Source organism: Eschrichtius robustus, chromosome 5, assembly GCF_028021215.1.
Source record: "Eschrichtius robustus isolate mEscRob2 chromosome 5, mEscRob2.pri, whole genome shotgun sequence".
In the NCBI taxonomy this organism is placed as follows: Eukaryota; Metazoa; Chordata; class Mammalia; order Artiodactyla; family Eschrichtiidae; genus Eschrichtius; species Eschrichtius robustus.
Genome location: NC_090828.1, coordinates 67103073 through 67124690, shown reverse-complemented (window position 1 = coordinate 67124690; position 21618 = coordinate 67103073). Strand labels below are relative to the sequence as shown.

The following is a 21618-nucleotide window of genomic DNA, read 5'->3' as shown; positions in this document are numbered from 1 at the left end:
GTGTAAAAAGAGAAGAGTGGCAAGGTCCTGTTTTAAATCATATGATCAGGGAAGTCCTCTCTGAAAAAATAGCATTTGAGTAGAGAACCAAAGGAAGTGAGGGAGTGAGACATGGAAATCTGAGGGGAAAAGGGAATAGCAAATATGAAGGCAAAGGATAAAAGTGGAAGTGTACCTGGTGTGCTCTAGAATCAGCCACGAGCCCAGAGGGCCTGGAGGAGAGTGGGAAAGGCAGAGAGTAGGAGAGGATGAGGTCAGTGAGAGTGAAGGTCGGGGCTGAAGTTGTAGGCCATGGTGAAGACACCAAATTTATGCCGCATGAGATGGGGAGAGATGACTGGAGGGTTTTCAGCAGAAGAGTGTCATCACCTGACTCAAATTTGAGAAAGATCACTCTGGCTGCTGCGTGGAGAACAGACTGCCTGGGGCGAAAGAATGGAAGCAAGAAGATAGATTGGGGGCTTACTGCCATTATGAAGGCAGGGGACGCCGGTGTCTTGGCCTTTGGTGAAAACAATGAGGGTAGCAAATGTCATCAAATTTAGATGTGTTTTTCAGAAGAGCTGATGGGATATGCTGAACAATTGGACGTGGGGTGTGAGGGAATGAGCAGAGCTAAGGAAGACTCCAAGTGTTTAGTCTGGTCAAGAAAGAAAAATGTAGTTACTTGAGCTTGGGACAACATTAGGTGGAGGGATATGCTGGGTAAAATCAGAAGCGTGGATTTGAACATATTTTTTTTTGAGGGGTCTATTAGACATTCAGTGGAGGAGTTGAGAAGTTAAATGGAAATACAAGTCTGGAGTTCAGAAAAGGGTTGGGCTGGAGGTATAACTGAGAGATGTCAGTGTATGGATGGTATTTAAAGTGATGGCAAAGACCTGAAACACTCCAAATCACACAATAATGCAGAACTACCTATCATTCATAAGGGATAGGAAAATAAACAGCTTTTGGTTTTAGAAAACCTGGCTTCAAACCCCACCTCTGAGATTTACTTATTGGCTCCATGACCTTGGGCCAAGTTACTCCAACTGGTTTGAATCTCAGTTTCTCCATCTATAAAATTGCAATCGTTATTTATGCATCAGTAATAATAACTACGTAAGTACCTGACACCATGACTCGCACTTGGTAGGAACGTGATAACTGGTAGCTAGGACAGCTATTGTTGGTAGTAGTAGCTACAATTCTAGGAGCAGCTGCTGCAAGATTAACAAAGGAACACTCTCATATTGTTTAAGGAATTCCACAAAGAATTCTGTACAAATCTCTACTGTCTTGAGGCTTGATTTTGCAAACAAAATGTTTATACAGCACCAGAGTTAGGAGCTGTTAGTCGACCAAAAAACATAATGTGGTCAGTTCCAACCTTCTCATTTTGCAGATGAGTTCATTGAAGCCCACACATGTTTAGTCTTTTTCTAAGACTACATTTTATATAAGTGGCAGAGCTAAAACTTCAGGTTAGGCCTTTTGCAATTTCCATCCAACAGAAGAAAACTGATTTCTGAACCCTCAGGTATAAATAATGTACTGGGGGCATTGCCAGTATCTCTGTCTCTGTGTATTTCAAAGGTTATTTTCAGTGGCTCCAACTTACTATTTCATTAAATAGGAAGCAAGCTTTTTAGCTCATCCCAAAATTATATGGTATCTATGTAGAGATTAAAAAATCACGGTTTTCATCTATGTAGAAATCAAAACCCAAAAATTATATAGGTCTAAGGGAAAGGAGGGTGAACAGCTTATGATTTCTATTTTTCCTGCTTTCAATGCTCGAAAGTTATCACATAGTTAGGAATTTGTTAATAACAAAATTAAACAACTCAAGAGTTAACATTATGTGTGTGTCACATATATATGTGACATTTAGTCAATATTTCTGCTGTCTCACAAATATGCACCAATATGTAGAAAGAGGCCTGTCTTACTTTGCTTTGAATTCTCCATTTTTATGTTAGAAAACCTCTTACATAAAACTATCTTCTACCTCTAGTTCATATATATTTTAAGTTGAAAATTTCTCTGCAACTTCTCTGGATATTATGCATTATTACAAAACCCCTGGACAGAACAAACGATGTCTTCTCCTTAAGAATAACAAAGAAACGCCCTACATTTTTATGTTTAATAAACAAATAATTAATAGTAATAAAAATGATTGTATCCTCTAAGAAAAGTATTAGTACTCTTATCTGCATTTACACAAGAAAACTGAGCCTTAAAGAATTAACTTGCTGAAGCCCATGTGTTTGGTAAAGGATGCATCTGATCCCACAGTTCATCACTTTAAAACTCATGCTGCTTCATCCTACCTACGTGGATATAGGGGTAGACATCTAGTTTCCATGTCAAAAGTTACATAAACCATTTTCAGTATAAACTTGAAGTCTTTCCTCATAATACACACATAGGAAATATTTTAGACTTGCCAACTGACAAGTTAGTATCAATCAAAAGGTTAACACATTTTTATTAATACCTGGTATAGAGAAATTAATAGATTTAAAAATCCTTTTTTTCCTGATATTATGTGAGGTTAATCTACCTCTATTTTATTTTATATACAAAGTCTCTTAAGGAAATACTATTCTAGGATTCATTGTTCTTTCGAAAAATGTACTTTAGTTGATGTCATGGAATATATATTTAGAAAATAAATATATGCATTTTGTTACTAGTTCTAACTCCTTGAAATCTGCCTTGACATGGAGTTTCTATACTTTTTCAATGTATGGTATCACCAATACCATGTCTACATTTTTTTTCATATTTGTATATTTGTTATCATTATCTGAAACCCTACTATTTCAGTCACTCACCAAACTCCAAGAATCTTAAAGATATGTGACTGATAAAATAAATGTATAGTGATTTTAAAAAGTAATGGATTTTGAAACTCTCTATTTAGAGATTATCTATTAAACTAAAAGCATAAAAACCTGACTCTAGTTATCTCTTATTTGGTTTAAAAGCAAAATAGTTTTATTTGCTTTCCTTTCTGAGCATCTGTCAGGATCTTTAACTTAAGCATATTTTTTATTATTAAAATGATAGTCATACAATGTGAAAAACACGAGTTTGAGTGTAATGATTTATTAATTTTGACTTACTGGGTAATATTCACTCTTTCTATTATTTATTAATATTTGAATATATATTTTACATTATTATATATACTTAATTTTTATCATTATAAGGAGTAAATATTTTTAAGGGTCATAAAACCATGGCTCAGTCTGTTATGTGACATAAATCTCATGAGGCTATTAATTTCCACTTTATATTTATCCAGTGTTCTCTCTTTCAAAAAAAGTGTAGAAACTTGTGAACTTGATATATGTGAAAACAAATTTCATGCTGTATTTCTGATCCATATTAATAAATATATCATTAAAAAGGGAAAATTTACTTCACTTAGTAATAAACAATCTTCCGAAATGACATCATTCAGTAGCCAATGGACACTGCAAAATGGCAAGGGTATAGTGGTGAACAATATAGACATGGCCCTCATGAAGTTGACTGCCTAGTAGAAAAAAAATCAGTGTTAAAATTAGTCATTGGAGGAATGGTATCAGGTGCTACAAGTATATATTACTGATAGACCTAATCAGGAAATGTGCTATTGTGCACAGCATTTTACTGAAAATAACTTTTAATCTGAGTGCTGGAGAAAAAGTTGGAATTGGCTAGGTGAAGTAGAGAGCATGTCCAGGGAAAAGAGGTGATATTTGCTAAGATCCTGACTTGAAAAAGAGCTTATTTAATTCCATGACCTAGAACAATTGCAATAATATTGGACTGGGGAGAGTGGAATGAAGAGTAAAGAATCTGAAATTGGAGAAATAGAGAGGAGTTAGACCTCCTATTGTAAGATATTTGATCGCCGTCCTAAGGTAGTGGAAAGCTATTGAAATTACATTTACAAAGGTCATTTGGTACAGTATGCAGAAAGGATTGAAAGGAGTCAAACATGGATTCAGAAAGACCAGTTTAGATGAAATTGCGGTAATCTAGGTTAGATTTGATGGACACCTGGGCTGTGTAGTGATATGAGGATTGGGGAAAAATTTCACTGAATCCAGGCATAGCAGGTAGAATTGACAATATTTGGTGTTAAGTTGAATGTGGAGGTTTAGGGAAGAGAAAAATGCAAGATCGCTCCTAGGTTCCTGGCTGGATCGTGAGCCATTTTCTGTGATACAGAGATGTCAAAGGGGCAGTATTTGAGAGGAGCAGAGGGATAGGATGAAAAGATTTTTAGTTTAGTTTTAGAACTGAAAAAATTTGAAGTGTCAATGAGATGAGTAAACATAAGTGCAGATGTAATATGTACAATTGGGTACCATGGACAGTTGAGTTCAGAAAAGAGGGCTAGTCTGGAGAGAAATATTTGAGATCAGTGGGCATGTAAATGGAGCTATGTATGTTGATGAGCTTTACTAGGATAAATATAGCAGGAGAGGGAAAAATGGCTTAGATATCCGATGTCCTTTTCAAAAAGGGAAATATAATATTTCAAAGGATACAAAAAAATTGTTGTCCATGAGACATGAAAAATCAAGGGATTGGGACTTCATGAAAGCAAAAATAAGAGAACATAATGAAAGGAGGAAGAATCATGCTTGTCGAATGCTGCTGAGAGAGCAAGTCAAATAAGAACTCAAAATTATCCTTTTGTTTTCAGGGACAAAAGATGAAGATGTTTGTCATATTTAGAAAGAAAACTGGTAGGCTAAGGATGTGATAGATAAATGAGGGAAAGTAAAGATAAACATCTCTTCCAAGAAGTTTGGCTGTGAAATGGAAAAGAGAAGTAGTTAGTAGTAAGTAGTTAGAGGATTGTGGGTTATAGGAAAGTATTTTCTTTTTTTCCTCCAAGATAAGAGAGACTTAAGCAAGTTTGTGCTGATAGGAAGAGGTGGATAGAGTGGGAAGTGTTAAAGATAAGAGAAGGAAGAGATAAGAGATTTCTGAAGTGTTCTGGAAAGGTGGAAGGTGTCCAGAGTATGAGTAGAGAGATTGAAAACTCCCCCCATTGAAACAAGAAGGAGGAAAGGATCTTAATACAGAGAGGTTTGTCAATTTGGTGGTGGGAAGTAAAGATATGGCATTCTGATCCTATCTCTTCTCTCAGTGAAGTAGGAAATAAGGTCATGAGTTTGAAATGGGGAGGGAAGGAAGAAGATTGGAGATCAGAGAAGAGTGGAGAATATTTGGAATTGTCTTTGCAGAGTAGGAGGTGCAGTGAAGTGGAGAAATATTTAGACTGTGTTGAGTGTGGGTGAGGCTGGGAACCATGTATTTTGAATGGTGCCAACCCACCAAGGGGAGTCATTTTCTCCAGTAGAGCCTAGCAGCCTAACAGACACAGAGGATTCTCTAGTTTTATATACTAATAGCAAGTCATCTTTAATTTTGTCTTACTTTTTGTTTCTTTTTAGCAATAAAGGAAAAATGTTTCTTCTTTGAAATGGTGTTTTTCTGTGTTCTCTAGGTTGTAGTGCCCTCATGTGGCTGATCCACATCATTCACTTATGACTGTTTTCATGTGGATGCATTTTAACAAGCTGAGAATTAAGCATGTGCCTTGCATCACTGCCAGTCAAAATGAAAAATCAATGATTGCTTTGACTAAAGTCAGTTACGAGTGCAAAGAAGCTTCCTTTATAGATTAACACATAATACATAACACAACACATAGATAACACAACACTATTCAATTTTACTACACTTAAAATCGTGCTATTTTGCTATGTGTAAGTAATGTGAAGATTTATAATAAAAATAAAGAGTGAGAAGTGATATTACTAGCATTTATTCACTGGAATTTTTATAAAGTTTCTAAATCTATATTGATAAAGCTCTTGTTTTGCATAAGTACAGCTGAATCCTTCTTGTGCTTTTTATTAACTATGAAAGAAAGTTATTTCAAGTATTACTACTGAATGTTTTCTTAAAGAGCTTTTGTTGCTGTTTTTCAGTATAAAGGAGAGTGAACTGCATTGGCTATGTCTACACAGGCAAAGTGGGGTAGAGTGAAACAAACCACATTTTTGTTATAAGTAGTGTTCTCTATGATTTAGGAAATTAAGTAAGTATTGAGTATCTACCATGTACAAGGCACATTAAGTTGTAGGAGGTTTAATATATTTTAACTAATTTGATCCTGACAGCAATCCTGTGAAATGGTTATTCTTTCTCCCTTTTATAGCAAAGTGAACCAAGGCTTAGGGAAATTATTAAGTAATTTGGCCACAGTTACAAACCCAAGAAATGTCAGTACTAACACCAGCCATCTTCTCTTACTATTCAGAATTTAATGAGCAATCACTGTATATTATATACTCCACTTACAAAGAATTTTATTGAAGATATTCCACTCAGGTGACCCTTAGGATGGAGTTATAATGCATTCAGTTACAGTCGGCCCTCCCCATCCACGGGTTTCATATCCATGGGTTCTACATTCACAGATTCAACCAACAGTAGGTGGTGTACAGTGTTCAGGATCCACGGTTCCTTGAATCTGAGGATGCAGAAACCATGGATACAGAGGGCCCACTATGGGACTTGAGCATCTGTGGATTCTGGTATCTGCTACAGGTCCTGGAACCAATCCCCCACGCATACTGTGGGACGACTGTAATTACTGGAATTCTCTTGTTGAATTTTTGTCAGAGTCTTCATACATGCTGAGCTTGCACTTCAGTCATTGAGTCTGTCATTAAAGAAAGAAAAAAACTTAAATTGATAAATTATTTACCAATGAGCTAATTTCTGTTCATTTAATCTTTTTCATTACTAAAATCACATAAGTAGCCTCCAAATAATTGATGGCTTGGCCTGACATGACTTGGTTATGGAGTTGTTGAAATTACAGAAATGGAAAAAGCAAACTCAATAATAAAATAATAAGGGCATAAAAGTTCTAAACTTCATGGTGGTGAAAGACATAATGGTGTATGAAAGTGAAATTTTCCACTAAATTTTGTCTTCCTTGACGGTATTCTTCTACTTTATTCAATGTGCTCATTATGTGCACTATTCTTACCAACTGTGTATTTATGACCATGAGTAATCCTCCAGACTGGACAAAGAATGTGGAGTAAGTAGAAGATTTAAAAAAAAATCTTGCAATATTGTTGTCCCTTTATGTGCATTTAATATCTTGAGACCTCATCAGTTTCTTTAGCAAGTCTTACTAGCTACTACAAACCAGTTAGACAGTGATTCAAGTTCATTTCAACCACTGATTTTCTGTAGGACAAAGCTTGCACTGGCTCATTAAGTTGCTCCAATTACTGCACTGATTTGACTGCCAATATTTGTAGCTCTTTATCTTCCTTATGAGTCTCACACTCTTTCAAAGGTCATCAGTGATTACTAATATCTGATGATAAAAATTATACCCAGTTTGTATGTTCTTTTCCTCATGGCTATCACCTTTCTATGTTTTATTAGTATATATTTCATGGCTGTTAATGATGCACATTTTATTAAACAAAAAATCTTCATTTATTTTTGTTAATAACTATTTCCTTAAATTAGACCAAAACTAGTGTATTTCAGGTAATATCTTCATATAGAACCATATTATTTGGGCCTTCAAATGAATTAATGTAGCAAGTACAATACTCATTTATAGTCAATGAGAATGTCTTTCAGAATGTAATGTTTCTTCCTTAAGTACTACATAAGGTCTACATTATAGGGAGACCAATATAGAACTATATGGAAGCCTCTAATTTGTATTTGTTGTTTTTCTCCTTTAAGACATGTACATGTAAATTACCTACTAGATCTTTAATGTGGGCTTGGCTATTTTCTCTCAGGTACACCTTTACAGGAATTTACACTTTTGAATCACTTATAAAAATACTTGCAAGGGGCTTTTGTTTAGAAGATTTCACATTTCTACGGGATCCATGGAATTGGTTGGATTTCACAGTCATTACTTTTGCGTAAGTATCTTAATACATTTTCTATCCGGGAAGAGTAAGTCATTAGTGGGAGCCTACACTGTATTTCTCCTTGGTGGTTTCCCTTAACAGATCAAGCATTTTTCTTGGTTATTATGTGAATTTAGGATATTTTTCTTCCAATCAGATTGTGCACTTTGGAGAAATTAGGGACTATCATAGTAAATTACATGGCTTTGATTTCAATTAGTGCTGTAAAGCAATAAAATAAGTTACCCAAGTAACAGAGATTATGATTGATGACAATGCCATTTTTCTCTTAATTGGGAAATCTGATGACAACACTCATTGAAGTTGAAAGATCTTGATGAAAGACCAACTTAGACTTAGATTTCCCTAAATTCTGAATAACTCTGATTTAATTCTACAGGTATGTAACAGAATTTGTAAACCTAGGCAATGTTTCAGCTCTTCGAACTTTCAGAGTCTTGAGAGCTTTGAAAACTATTTCTGTAATTCCAGGTAAGAAGAAACTGGTATAAGGTGGTAGGCCCCTTATATCTCCAACTGTTTCTTGTGTTCTGTTATTGTGTTTGTGTGTGAACTCCCTATTACAGATATGTGACAGAGTTTGTGGACCTGGGCAATGTCTCAGCGTTGAGAACATTCAGAGTTCTCCGAGCACTGAAAACAATTTCAGTCATTCCAGGTGAGAGCTAGGTTAAACACCGAGGCTGACTTTAGCAGCATTGGTGCTACAATCACAGCTTTTGTGCGTAAGCCTTGTTGCTTCTCACCTACTGCAAATAAATTTGTAAAAAAGCAAGAATCAGTACATCATATTTTGGGTGGATTTGATTCTTTGCTTTTACTAGTTGCTTTCTTTAAAATGATCTGTTCTAAATCAGCCTTTGAGTTTAACAAGTTTTTGCATGAGGCATTTGCAGTAACAGGCTACGTGGTTTGCGTCCTGTAACATCAAGCTTTCTGCATAGAAGCTAAACTGTAAGGCATTCAAACTGCTGCAGATTTGACCAGTTAGGTCTAAAACTGGTAATTTTCTTAACTTCAGATAAATGAAAGAGCAAGGGATAGCATGAGTGCTGCATGGGGCTCATTTTTCAGATGTCTTCCTTTTTTAACCCATACTCAAGCTTGCAGAATTCACAAGTATATAACCTCATAATTCAGTGGCTTCAAGATTTCTTACTACTTTATTCATATAGATTTTTATAAAATCAATAAGAGGTTAGGGAGTAAGACATCTGCAAATAAAGGCAAAAATTTTATACAAGGTTGATGTTTAAGCATGAATAACAAAACCATTTCTTCTGCTCTAAGGAGTATTTGGAAATACACTTTTGGTTTATTTCCATTCACGGTTTTCTAATGAACATACAAATTCTGCTTTCATTCATTTTCACCAGCTAGCAGGCTTTTCATGAAAATGTTATTCAGTCACAAACATTAAACTAATATTGTTGGCATTCTGCATGACATCTTTATTTTCCAGGACAAGCTCATGATGTTTTTGTCTGTGAAGTAGCTGTCGAATAGTATATTTAAATTCCTCCCTTTGATTTTATGTGTAGGCCTGAAGACCATCGTGGGCGCCCTAATCCAGTCGGTGAAGAAGCTCTCAGATGTAATGATCCTGACTGTGTTCTGTCTGAGCGTGTTTGCACTAATAGGATTACAGCTGTTTATGGGCAACCTGCGAAACAAATGTTTGCAATGGCCCCCAGATAATTCTTCCTTTGAAATAAACATCACTTCCTTCTTTAATAACTCATTGGATGGGAATGGTACCACTTTCAATAGGACAGTGAGCATGTTTAACTGGGATGAATATATTGAAGATAAAAGTAAGATATACTCTTTTAACCATTAAGCTGTTTAGTCCTTTAAATATTAAAAATATATATATAGTGAAAATTGTCTCAATTTTGATGTGAACCAAATTACTTAGACCAATTTAAGACAGTATATAGGATACAGAAATCAAATGGTATCTTACTCCTTTTTCCTTATCTTTCAATCAACGTGATAAAAGTTACCATTTGAAGATGTGTTCTTTTCCTAAACCAGTCTTGACAGCAATACAATATAATGCTTTATAAACAAAAATATTTATTTGTTAGGGATTGATCAGGAGTTTTCAGTCATCTTAATAAATAAATCAGTAGTTTGGACTATTCAATGTATTTTGCTGAAATGGATTATTAAGAAGACTGAGGAAAAATAATCTGCCCCTATTTGGTTTGACTCAATATATGTATTGAGTGCATATGATGTATCTGGAAATGGAGAAACTAAGATGAAATCTGAATTTGTGTACTCATCAGAAAGTTAAGCAACCTCAGTCCAGCAAGTTACTTATTGATGAGAAAGTGTAAACTCAAAACCTACCTTTATAATATTCTTATTCCAGTTTATCTCTTTGGTATCAATCATTGTGTTAGAGTTGTTTATCAATACAGTTTGATTTTATTTTAGAGATGGACATCAGAGTATACTTATGATATGCTTTAGTATAATTTCTTATCATTGAAGCCAGCCCCTCTGTCATTGGAATGTCCAAGTCCCTCCCTCTCCTTATGCAATTAGCTAGCCAACTTCCATTGATCTCTTGATTATCCATACTCCATTGGGATACTTAGTCTGAGGTATCCTTCATGGTCTTTAGAACCATGTGAAATTTTATCACTTCTCACATTATATTAATGATTTAAGAATTAGTATTCTCATGAAGATTTTTACTGAAGAGATTAAGATTCTTTGGACAAGTGAATAAATAAAACAAATGATTTCATTATTTATGAAATTTCCCATATATTAATGTTATAATAACAGCACAGTGACAATCTTTGCACATAAATCTTTTCTCTATTTCTGATTGTTTCCTTCAGATAGATTTCTATTAGTAGAATTTTGGGGGGTTAAAGGGTATGACGAGATTAAGGCTAGGGAGACATAGTGTCATATTGCTCTCCAAAGAGGTCAGACCACTATATACCTCCTACAGCAGTGGCCATCTTACTGAATTCTCATTAATATTGATTATTACCATATTTTAACATCTTCTGATGGAAGGAAAAGTGTATCCTCTTTTTAATTATTAATGTGGTAGAATCTATAATTGTTTATTAGTATCATTAGCAAGTTAAATATTTAATGTAATGTGAATTATCTGTTGACATTTTTACCTGTTATTCTATCAGGTGATAGTATATTTTGGAAATTCATAAGATCTCTATAATTTATCAAGTATGTTAACATTTTGTCTTTTTTTGGTGAATATATTCTCCAGCTTGTTTTTTCTTCTTATTGTTTGTTTTTGGTCCCTAAGTGATTCTGATTTTTAGGCAATCAAGTCATCAAATTTGTTTTCTTTTTTTCTATATTTAAGATTATAAAATGCTTCTGGATTCAGAAATAATAAAAATTTTCACCTAAATATTCTGCATATAAAACAGCCACCTGTATATTCTAGATTGAAAAGAAAACCTACATATTTTTATATTTATTAATGGACTTGTCTTTAAATCTTTAATCTCTAAATATCTAGAATGATTTTTTGATATATGTCATGAGGTAAGGATCTAAAATTTTTTGTGAAATTATGACGCAGATTGACCTACATAATATATTAGGGTATTCCTTGAATATAGGCTTTTAAGTATTCCTGAAAACTATAGTAAAATTTTTTTGTGGGGGTTATGTGTGTGTTTTTTTAATGTATATGTGTCTGTGTGTTTTTGTATGTGAATATGTAAATATGTATGTTTATATATGTGTATGTTTCCTGAGATCATCTTTGCAACTTATTAAATTTATATATAAGGTATTCCTTAAGAATAAAAAATAGGTATACTTAGAAAATACGTATCTCCAAAGAAGCAAGTTTATCTTGAAAGACAGTATTCAAGCCAAAACTCAAAGCAAACCACTTACTTACAGTATCATAGAAAGAGCAAACAGCTCAGTCCACTTTTCACAAGAAATTAAGTTAAAATTGGTAGGGAAAACAAAGGTCTGAATCTAGTTTGGGTCCAGGCAAAGCGAAGTTGTAAAATAAAATGTTATTTCATGGCAGCATTTAGAAGCAACAAGGCTTTCCTATCTCTCACTTTTTGTGCCAAACAGCCTTAATTTGACAGCTATTTTTTGAATTATCCCAAGCAATTTGAGTTTATATTTGCAGTAAATGCTGATAGAGAATGCTATAATAGTTATTCCTTACCAAAAAAATTTCCTTTTTAAATCAATTTTCTAAACACTTGTTTAATCAAAAATGTTTTTTGATATTTGTTTAATATTCAATTATTATTAAAATATTTTCATTTAGCCCTATACATATTTATTATTTTATCAATTTCATTATGGTTTAAAAAATGGTAAGCTTTGTTACCTAGGCACAATGGCTGAAGTGTTTTAAGGGTTTTTTTTTTTAATGATTCTTTCTATTCTTTGCTCTTTTAAATAGGTCACTTCTATTTTTTGGAAGGGCAAAATGATGCTCTGCTTTGTGGCAACAGCTCAGATGCAGGGTAAGTGATGTTTTGTGTTGAGTCTCAGTCCACACTGCTCCATCGGCCTTAATAACCTGCTACCTTCCACCCATCCAGCCCCCGCTTGCTCCTCATTCAAAGCCCTCCATAAATTCCACTTCACGCTGACTCTCAAAATAGCTGGGATAAGTGTGGATTCTCACCTCCTTCACACACTCACTCATACGCAGCAATTATTTTTCCATACTAGGTCACAGCTAATCTTGCAAATTAGTTCAACGGAAAATATAGGGAAAAGCAGTACATATACATAAGAAGCTTAAGTTAATAGAATTCATAAGCATGTTCTTTTATAAGTGTGATATTCTATATAAGCTAATGTGGTCTCCATGGCATAAAATGTAAGATATCTGAAGATAATGTCAATATCTGAGGTGTGGTGAGTACATGTTTAGCATATTTTAGCAAAGCGGTTAACAGCATAGACTGGAGAGTTTACATGAATTCAAACCCAGACTTCACCATATAACGTCACCTCTCCTTGCCTTGATTTCCCCATGTGATAAATAGGAATAATTATAGGGTGGCTGTGAGAATTAAATGGATTAATGAATGTTTAGCTATTACAGCATTCAATAAGTACTTTTAATTATTATGATTGGCATCATGTGAATGCTTGTTATTAAGAAGTATTGTACCTGGAGCTAAAGCAAGGAGGAAAATTCAGAGAAATAGTTACCTTTCTCTAGTTGACAAGATTTTAGAATCATAGACAGAAATCCAATGTTCTTTCTGTGGAAGATGATATTGTGGACATTAGTAGCTAATACCTGTAGCAAAATTCCCAATGGTATCAGCATCAGGCTTTGCATTTGGCTCATGTGATAAAGATTGTGCTGCCTTTATCTCCAAATCTTAGTGATAAGTAAAACAGACTGATTTTAACTCTTTCTCTGTACTATACTAAATGTTTTACATATGATATCATATTCAATGATTGTAAGTTTGGGAGGCAGGTTCTGTTATTAGCCCTTTCTTACATATGAGGTTCTCCAAGACTAGCAAGCGTGGGAAACTTGCCCAAGGTCTCGCAGCCCAGAAGTGTCAGGCACAGTATTGAGGCCAGGTCAGCTTGATCATTAAGGTCATACTATGAAACCTTCACTCTGCAGACTCATTCATTCCTCTCAATGTGCCCCCACCATCTTTTCTTTAGCCCTCTTGCCTACCTCCACATTCAACACACTTCTGCCTCTAGATATCTTCAGTGAAAATCAAATTTTTCCCTGTAGACTTATTTTTCTGTTCATGTTCACAAATCCCAGAAGATAGTAATCATGATATGATTGCTTTTATGTGGAGACATGATAAATATAATAATGACAATCATGAATCACAGAGGAATCCACAAATAGACTTAGCAGATTCTGTTGTTATGTAAATCAGTCCACTTAAGTGCTGGGTTGAGCACTGGCTAAAGTGAGAGAAATCTGCCTTCCCTGGTGTCTCATAAAATGGATATTGGCGTCTATAAAAACAGGAAAGCCGGCCATCCAACTTATAGTTACTGACTTCCTCTCTTTCCTTTAACCTAATAACAGCCAGTGTCCAGAAGGATACATCTGTGTGAAGGCTGGTAGAAACCCCAACTATGGCTACACAAGCTTCGACACCTTTAGCTGGGCTTTCTTGTCCTTATTCCGTCTTATGACTCAAGACTTCTGGGAAAACCTTTATCAACTGGTGAGAACAGATAAAATGATTCTTCTGGGAAGCATGAAATACTGAGATCAAGAGAATTGCTATAGTATACTTTATTACTTAGAGTGTGAGCTCATAACATCCTGTATAAAATTTAATAAAATATCTCTTCCATTTTTGCAGACATTACGTGCTGCTGGGAAAACATACATGATATTTTTTGTGCTAGTCATTTTCTTGGGCTCATTCTACCTTATAAATTTAATCCTGGCTGTGGTGGCCATGGCCTATGAGGAACAGAATCAGGCAACGCTGGAAGAGGCTGAACAGAAAGAAGCTGAATTTCAGCAGATGCTTGAACAATTAAAAAAGCAACAAGAAGAAGCTCAGGTATAGTAGCAAGCATCGAGCCTTTTTGTGTTTGTTTATCTCAGCTCTCTGACCACACTATCGAGATCAGAGTCATTTAACACACAAAATCAGCAGTGGTAATTGATATTCGAAACAAGTCATATGTATTTGGTAAGTGTTAGGAGCCTGTTTGGTTATTAGGAGATTATTATTTTATTTTGATGATTACTTACTGTCAATAGTAATGGCATCCAAACATGACAAATTATAATGACTTTGTTGACATTTTTTTCTCCCTTGTGACCCTTTATTCACTCAAGCTCACAAAGTAGTTATACCTACATGCCTTCAGTCGAAGTATTTTCTTAATCTTCTGAGGAAGCAGAATTCAGTTATAATTGCTTCTTCGTTAGTGTTGCTAGAGGTGGGAAAGGTCAGAAAACCAGGGTCAAACTGAGAAGGTTATTTCATAGAGTCTGGAAGAAAGACAAAGACCTATTTAATATTTATTTTCTATTTCAAGTGTTTAAATGCAAGTTTGTGGATCGCATAAGGAAAACGCTGGTACATAAACATACTAAGTCATTACATTCTTTGCCTACTACTCTGTAAATCCTGTAATTTGGCCTGATGAGGCTTCAAAATAAGGCAAGAATTTCTCTAGTTATATTTGTTTGACTTAATGTCATTAATCCAATTGCCTATATTCGTCTTTTCTTGATGTAGAGTACAGTTCCCTTTTAACACGGAATATACTAAATATCAATATGTAATAAAGATCAGATAAATAAAATATACTGGGCTAGCAGCAACAATACTGAGCGCTTTATCTTTCCAATAACTGGACTGTTGAAATTTACAATATCAATATGTAATAAAGATCAGATAAATAAAATATACTGGCGTAGCAGCAACAACATTGAGCACTTTTTCTTTCTAATAACTGTACTGTTGAAATTTACAAATTCATTCAGATGCCATGATCTGGGATTTTCTTATGTACAATCTATAATCTGCTTTTGTTGTGCATTTCTTAGTGAAATAATCATTTTAAGTCAAAGAGAAAAAAAGGTTTATTGAAACAAAATACTTGACTGGATTACACTTAATAATTTAGACTGGCACTAAAAGTCATTGTCAAGTGGAAGTGTGGTGGATCAGGTTAAAATAGGAAACCTTTAGTTCTTAAAATCTTTCCTTCTTATGATATTGTTTAAATCACAGAAAAAAATCATTATGATATTTGAGTATCTTATTCATCTTATTAGATAATTAGAAAGTGTAGTGTGAGGCTACAGGTTGAAGATCTTCATTGAAGTCACATGTGTCATCTTCCCCTTTTCTGTTCATTTTAATTCTTTAATCGGTCTAACGACAATGCATTGTTTCCCAGATACATACTAGAATGGAGAATCATTTTTCAAAATCACATATTCATGATACCAGAGATAAAGTAAGCAGTAACATAAAGTTTTTCAAAGTGTATACGCAACTACCATCTCCCTTGAACCCTTCTAGGCAGCAGCTGCAGCATCTGCTGAATCAAGAGACTTCAGTGGTGCTGGTGGGATAGGGGTTTTCTCAGAAAGTTCTTCAGTAGCATCAAAGTTGAGCTCCAAGAGTGAAAAAGAGCTGAAAAACAGACGGAAGAAAAAGAAACAGAAAGAACAGTCTGGAGAAGAAGAGAAGGAAGATGGGGTCCGCAAATCTGAATCTGAAGACAGCATAAGAAGAAAAGGTTTCCGTTTTTCCTTAGAAGGAAGCAGGCTGACATATGAAAAGAGGTTTTCCTCTCCACACCAGGTAAAAATATTAGATTATATAAATTGCGTTGTCATAACAAACACAATTTTTTTAAGATATGCCAGAATTTGGTTAGATAAAACTGCCTTCTTCCTGGATGGCACAATGCGTTCAGAATGGTGACGATCATTGAGTGTTTTGGTTATCACCTCAAGGAATTTGTGAGTTTTACAACTTTTTGGAATTCAGGAGAACATTTTTAGAGCATAGATCCCACTGGGCTTGGGAAGGCTTGTGATTCTGAGACTCCTCAGGGCAATTTTCTACATGAGGAATCATCAGCAGATTGTTACTGTCCCTTCTTAGCTGTGGTGCCTGGACCCAGTGAATTGTAGGTTTTCTGAGTGACAGGTTCCTAGAAGTGAAGAGTGGATTCTCTCAGACCGTCTGTGCAGTTGTTCCCATGCACGTGCGAACTTCTTATGAGGAGTGTATTCTTCGTGTCCTTGTTTCAAGGGAAACCGAAGCAAAATTTTTCTAAAAATGTAATCAAACATTTTAGGTAGACGTGCACTGAAGAAGATTTATGACGCTAAATAAACAGTTGTGCTTAATTGCTCTCGATTATCTGTGTCTCATGTTTAAGGAGACTTGCATGAAAAGAACACCTTGACTCACGTAGTGCAGAAAATGATATCTAGATGCTTCTGGCTTATGTACCAACACAAGCTGCTGAAACTTTGAAATTTAGGATCCTTAATTGTCTTTGAAATTACCAAGAGAATTACCAGAAATACAGTTTTTCAGTAGTGAAAGCTTAATATCCATACAGTTAACAGTCACAATTTGAACAACACCGATAACAGTGATAATAGCTAACACCTATGTGGTGCATTGCTACTTGAAGCCACTCACTAGAGCCCTAGGGTGGTACTATAATCTTCATCCCCAATCTGCAGATGTGAAGACAGGGGAAGGCTGGTATTCTTCGCTGAGTGCCTGTTTTGTGCTTGGCATTCTTCTTATTCTACCATAATTAATGTTAACAGCCCTGCATAGCACTACTTTCACTATTTTTTAGGCTCAGTGAAGTTAAATAATTGCCCAATGTCATCTGGTTATTAAAGGTTGAAGCGGCATTCAGATTTGGCCTGACACTGATACCCTTGAACTTTCCACTGTATCAGGCTGACTAGAAAGAATATCTTAAAAAAAAAAAATCTTTTTTTTTCCCTGGCGGTCCAGTGGTTAAGACTTCACCTTCCAATGCAGCGGGGTGCAGGTCCGATCCCTGGTCAGGGAACTAAGACACCGCATGCCATGTGGCATGGCCAAAAATTTTTTTAAAAATAATAATAATAATAAAAGAAATAAAAATATTTTAAAAAATCTTAAACTGTTGAGGAAATTTACTATTTGATTTCATTTAAAAGATACGTATATTTAGGATTATACATGCTCTTTGTACATTTTTTAGTATACACAGTTTCACATAGCCTTATGTTTAATACATATAAATTTTTATGTCAGCCTGATTCACCCCAAGTCCAGGTAACATTATAAGATAGGATAAATTAAAGGCTTAGTGAGGTTGAATTCAAATTTGAAGTAGAATTTGTTTTTAAATAAATTTCAACATTTACTCACCCCTATTCATGTTGTTGTCACAATCATTATGATTACATTAGTGGAGATACTAATCTTAATAAATGTGAATTTTTAAAACATCTAATCCCCTTTTTAGAGCATTGTTTATTTTGAAGGAAAGGAAAAGGAAAAGGAGGGAGGGAGGAAAGAAGGAAAGTAAGTTACCTGAGGAAAAACTACCTAAATCTGAACTGCAAACCAACAGATACCACAGAGTTATTCCAATTTGCTTCATTTCAAGTCCGATAGAACTAATTCTAGGCAAAATAGTAAAGTCTGAAAATGTTAGGCTCTATCCCATCTGTTTCTGTAAATTTTGTCCAAAGACATAACATTTTCCCCATACTGTCTTCTTAAAACCTCTCCTTCCTAGTTGGGCATTATAGGTGATCACTCACACAACATGTAATATCTGGCTCAAATTGATATTTGTTTCTGAAGTGGTATGTGTATAAAAATAGAACTAAAGATTTTTATCTGATAAAGAAGTAGACAAACAAGTAACTAAGAAGATGGAGAGGGCAATGGAGAGGCACAGAGAGAGAGAGAGAGACATAAAGGAAGAGAAAGAAGGGGAGGGATGCTGAAATCATATTAATCCCACTTTGCAAGACGCTGTAAGTAGTACTGAAAAATAGTGAACCAGGTTCTTAACCTGGGTACAGTGATGAAGGGTCCATAGCTTTTGTTAGATTTTTCAAGGGCCTAAGGCCCAAAAGTATTAAAAACTATTGTTTTGTAGTGACATGATAGGCAACTGTGTTGGTAACCATTTCTACTTTCATATTGAAAAAAATATAATGTATACTTTTACCATAGGATTATAATTTTCACAGTAGATTAGGTGGATTGTATGAAATATGTTTTAGACTTCAATATGACTTGTTAGCGTGGGAGAAGGGAAAGAAGAAAGTCAAGAGTGCAATCTCTAATGACGTCTCAAGACAACCTGAATATTTTATTTTGAAGCCTTTATAAGATACTGTTGACTTTCTGAAGTTATTATTTCCCTCCATATTTGTGATAAACCAGGAGTTTTTAGAGATCCATTTGGTATGGCAGATTTTTTCTTACTGTCCATCCTCTATTTGTGGCATAGCATTTGATTGCTATGGATTTATGTAATCAATGTAAACAGTGGAAGTTGATGCTAACAGATGGGAAACAGTCATTTTTCATATAGCTGCCATATGTAAACTGTGCTCTTCTGTGGCATAATTCACCTTTGAACTTTGGGAAACACTGTGTGCAATTTAATAACTTATTTCTCTCCAGCCCTTCTATTGGCTCTAATTGAGGGGAGTACTTGTAGTTAAAATAAAAACTCTTACTAAGAGTGGTACGTATACATAATTTCTACTTTATTTCTTATTGCCAAGCATTTCTTATCTGGCTTCTTTTTGAGGTAATGATAACCAGTAGGTCAGAAATTCTGTAACTGTTATGTCCTTATAGCTAATTCAAAGTCCCTTGTGAAAGGAGAGAAAGGAGACATGAAAGAAATTGGATAGTGTAGGAGAAGTTTAAAAAATACTCATATTGGGGACTTCCCTGGTGGTCCAGTGGTTAAGACTCCACACTCCCAATGCACAGGGCCCGGGTTTGATCCCTGGTCAGGGATACTGTGTGCTGCAACTAAGACCTGGCACAGCCAAATAAATAAATAAATATTAAAATAATAATAATAATAATACTCATATGGAAACAATAAAAGAAAAGAATAATGAAGTTGATAACAGGATGAAAAAACATGGGTATAGGAAAAGAAGAAATAAGTTCTGCTGTGGGAGCAGATCAGTACTCTTAGATGTGTTTCTGTAAATAATGAATAAGATCATATAACATAAGATAGTGTTTAAAGATTATAGACATTTTATAGATGTTTATAGATGTTATTGAGAAGATCATTCTTTAGCTGAAAATAAAGTTAAATGTATACTTATTAGTCAGGGAATGTAAAAAATATATGGGTACAAAATAATAATTTTAGTTAGCTTTAAATCCTTTGGAGATAAAAAGATGAAACTAGTAATGGTTAAATGATAAAGTTGGTATTCTATTAATAATCATAGAAATCCAGCTTAAGCCAGCTTAAGCAAAAAAGAGGATTAAATTATATAAATGATATCAATGAGTAGCTTTAGGCACAGCTAGATCCAAAGGCTCAAAACATGTTATCGGGGCCAAGTATTACTCCACATCTCCAGGTTCCACCAATATGCTGATAAGATGCCCACCATGGCTCCAAACTTACATTCAATATTTTTTAGCAACCTCAATCGAAAAGGCACCTCTTTCCCAACAATTGTACAAGAGATTGGTGACTGTCAATGGACCATGCAGGGTCTCCTACCCATTTTCAAACCAGTCTCTATGGCCAGAGGCATGGAATACACTCATTGGCTAGACCTGGGCCATGGTCTTGCCTGGGGAGCAGTTCTTGGAGATAATCAGGGTACTGTCAACAGAAAAAGGATAAATGGGTATTGGACAAACAGAAACAAGTGCTCACTAGAGTGAGGTTGTAAAAATAGACTAGTAATAAACAGGAAATGATTCGTTGTGCTCAATGGTACTATGTTTGAGAATCAAAGTAAACTGAATGATGGCAATGACATTGTAGCCATCTAGAAAATTGTCAAATGGTTGTGACCAGATACTTAGTGAAGACCAGGTTTTTGTAAATATGGTGCTCTTTAGATTTCTTGAGACAGAAGAGTGAAAATCAGGGAATGAATCATACAGTTCTTCCAGCTTGATTTGTTTAAATTATTCATGAGGACCGTTATGAAATATGCAAAGGGAAGGAGAGAAGTTGCTCCTTGTTCTATAATTAAACAGACCTACTAGCAAGATTGGTTTTATTTTCCTCGGTGGTGAGATCTGCATCCGGGTGTGGGCACTAGTGAACTCTTACTGGTGTAGTTTTGGCTTCAAAGGATCAAAACGTAGTTGTGTACTTAATTGCTTTCCACTGGATTGTTAAATAAGAATCGTTTCTAGAGAAGGGTCTGGCAAAGATTTCAGTTCTAGGTGCCAGAAATGAGACAAAACAGTCTTCAGGGGGGTACTTCTGACTATCTGAAGTCATGGGTAAAGTAGAAGAAAATGGTAGAAAATGAGAGCTCAGAAGATGAAAATGAAGGAAGGGAGGAAAAGGGAGAGCAAAACAAAAGACCTGAACCTAGTAGAAAGTGCCAGAACCCCACCAGCAGTTGCCACAGGAGCCCTTGCTTCCACCTGTCCAATGCCTTACCTTTGGTGAGTCAACAGCTATGAAATGAAGAGTCCAGGCTCATATTGTTCAGGACACCAGCACTTAATTCTGTTCATCTGTTTTTTGTTTGTTTGTTTGTTTGTTTCCTTTCTTGTTATTGATAGTCTTTATTGAGCATCCGTGGCTCCCTTTTCTCTCCAAGACGCAACAGTAGGGCGAGCCTTTTCAGCTTCAGAGGTCGAGCCAAGGATATTGGCTCTGAGAATGACTTTGCCGATGACGAGCACAGCACCTTTGAAGACAACGACAGCAGAAGAGACTCTCTGTTTGTGCCGCACAGACACGGGGAGCGGCGCCCCAGCAACGTCAGCCAGGCCAGCCGCGCCTCCAGGGTGCTCCCCGTTCTGCCCATGAACGGGAAGATGCACAGTGCTGTGGATTGCAACGGAGTGGTCTCCCTGGTCGGGGGCCCTTCTGCCCTCACATCTCCTGCTGGACAGCTCCTGCCAGAGGTGAGGCC

The 21618-nt window shown here is 35.5% G+C and overlaps 1 protein-coding gene across 7 annotated transcripts in view; it reads left to right on the top strand.

The window, feature by feature from the left end:
- Positions 1-21618, top strand: part of SCN2A (sodium voltage-gated channel alpha subunit 2) — a 95791-nt gene that overhangs the window by 8046 nt on the left and 66127 nt on the right. For 6 of the 7 annotated variants that reach the window (XM_068544972.1, XM_068544971.1, XM_068544967.1 and 3 more), the window contains 9 exons: positions 7025-7114; positions 7842-7970; positions 8546-8637; positions 9521-9793; positions 12415-12478; positions 14041-14182; positions 14324-14530; positions 16010-16294; positions 21263-21610. In XM_068544972.1, the coding sequence (XP_068401073.1) occupies positions 7025-7114; positions 7842-7970; positions 8546-8637; positions 9521-9793; positions 12415-12478; positions 14041-14182; positions 14324-14530; positions 16010-16294; positions 21263-21610 (1630 nt within the window). Of the gene's footprint in view, positions 1-7024; positions 7115-7841; positions 7971-8358; positions 8451-8545; positions 8638-9520; positions 9794-12414; positions 12479-14040; positions 14183-14323; positions 14531-16009; positions 16295-21262; positions 21611-21618 lie in introns of all 7 variants that reach the window. The other variant, XM_068544974.1, reaches the window with a different exon arrangement.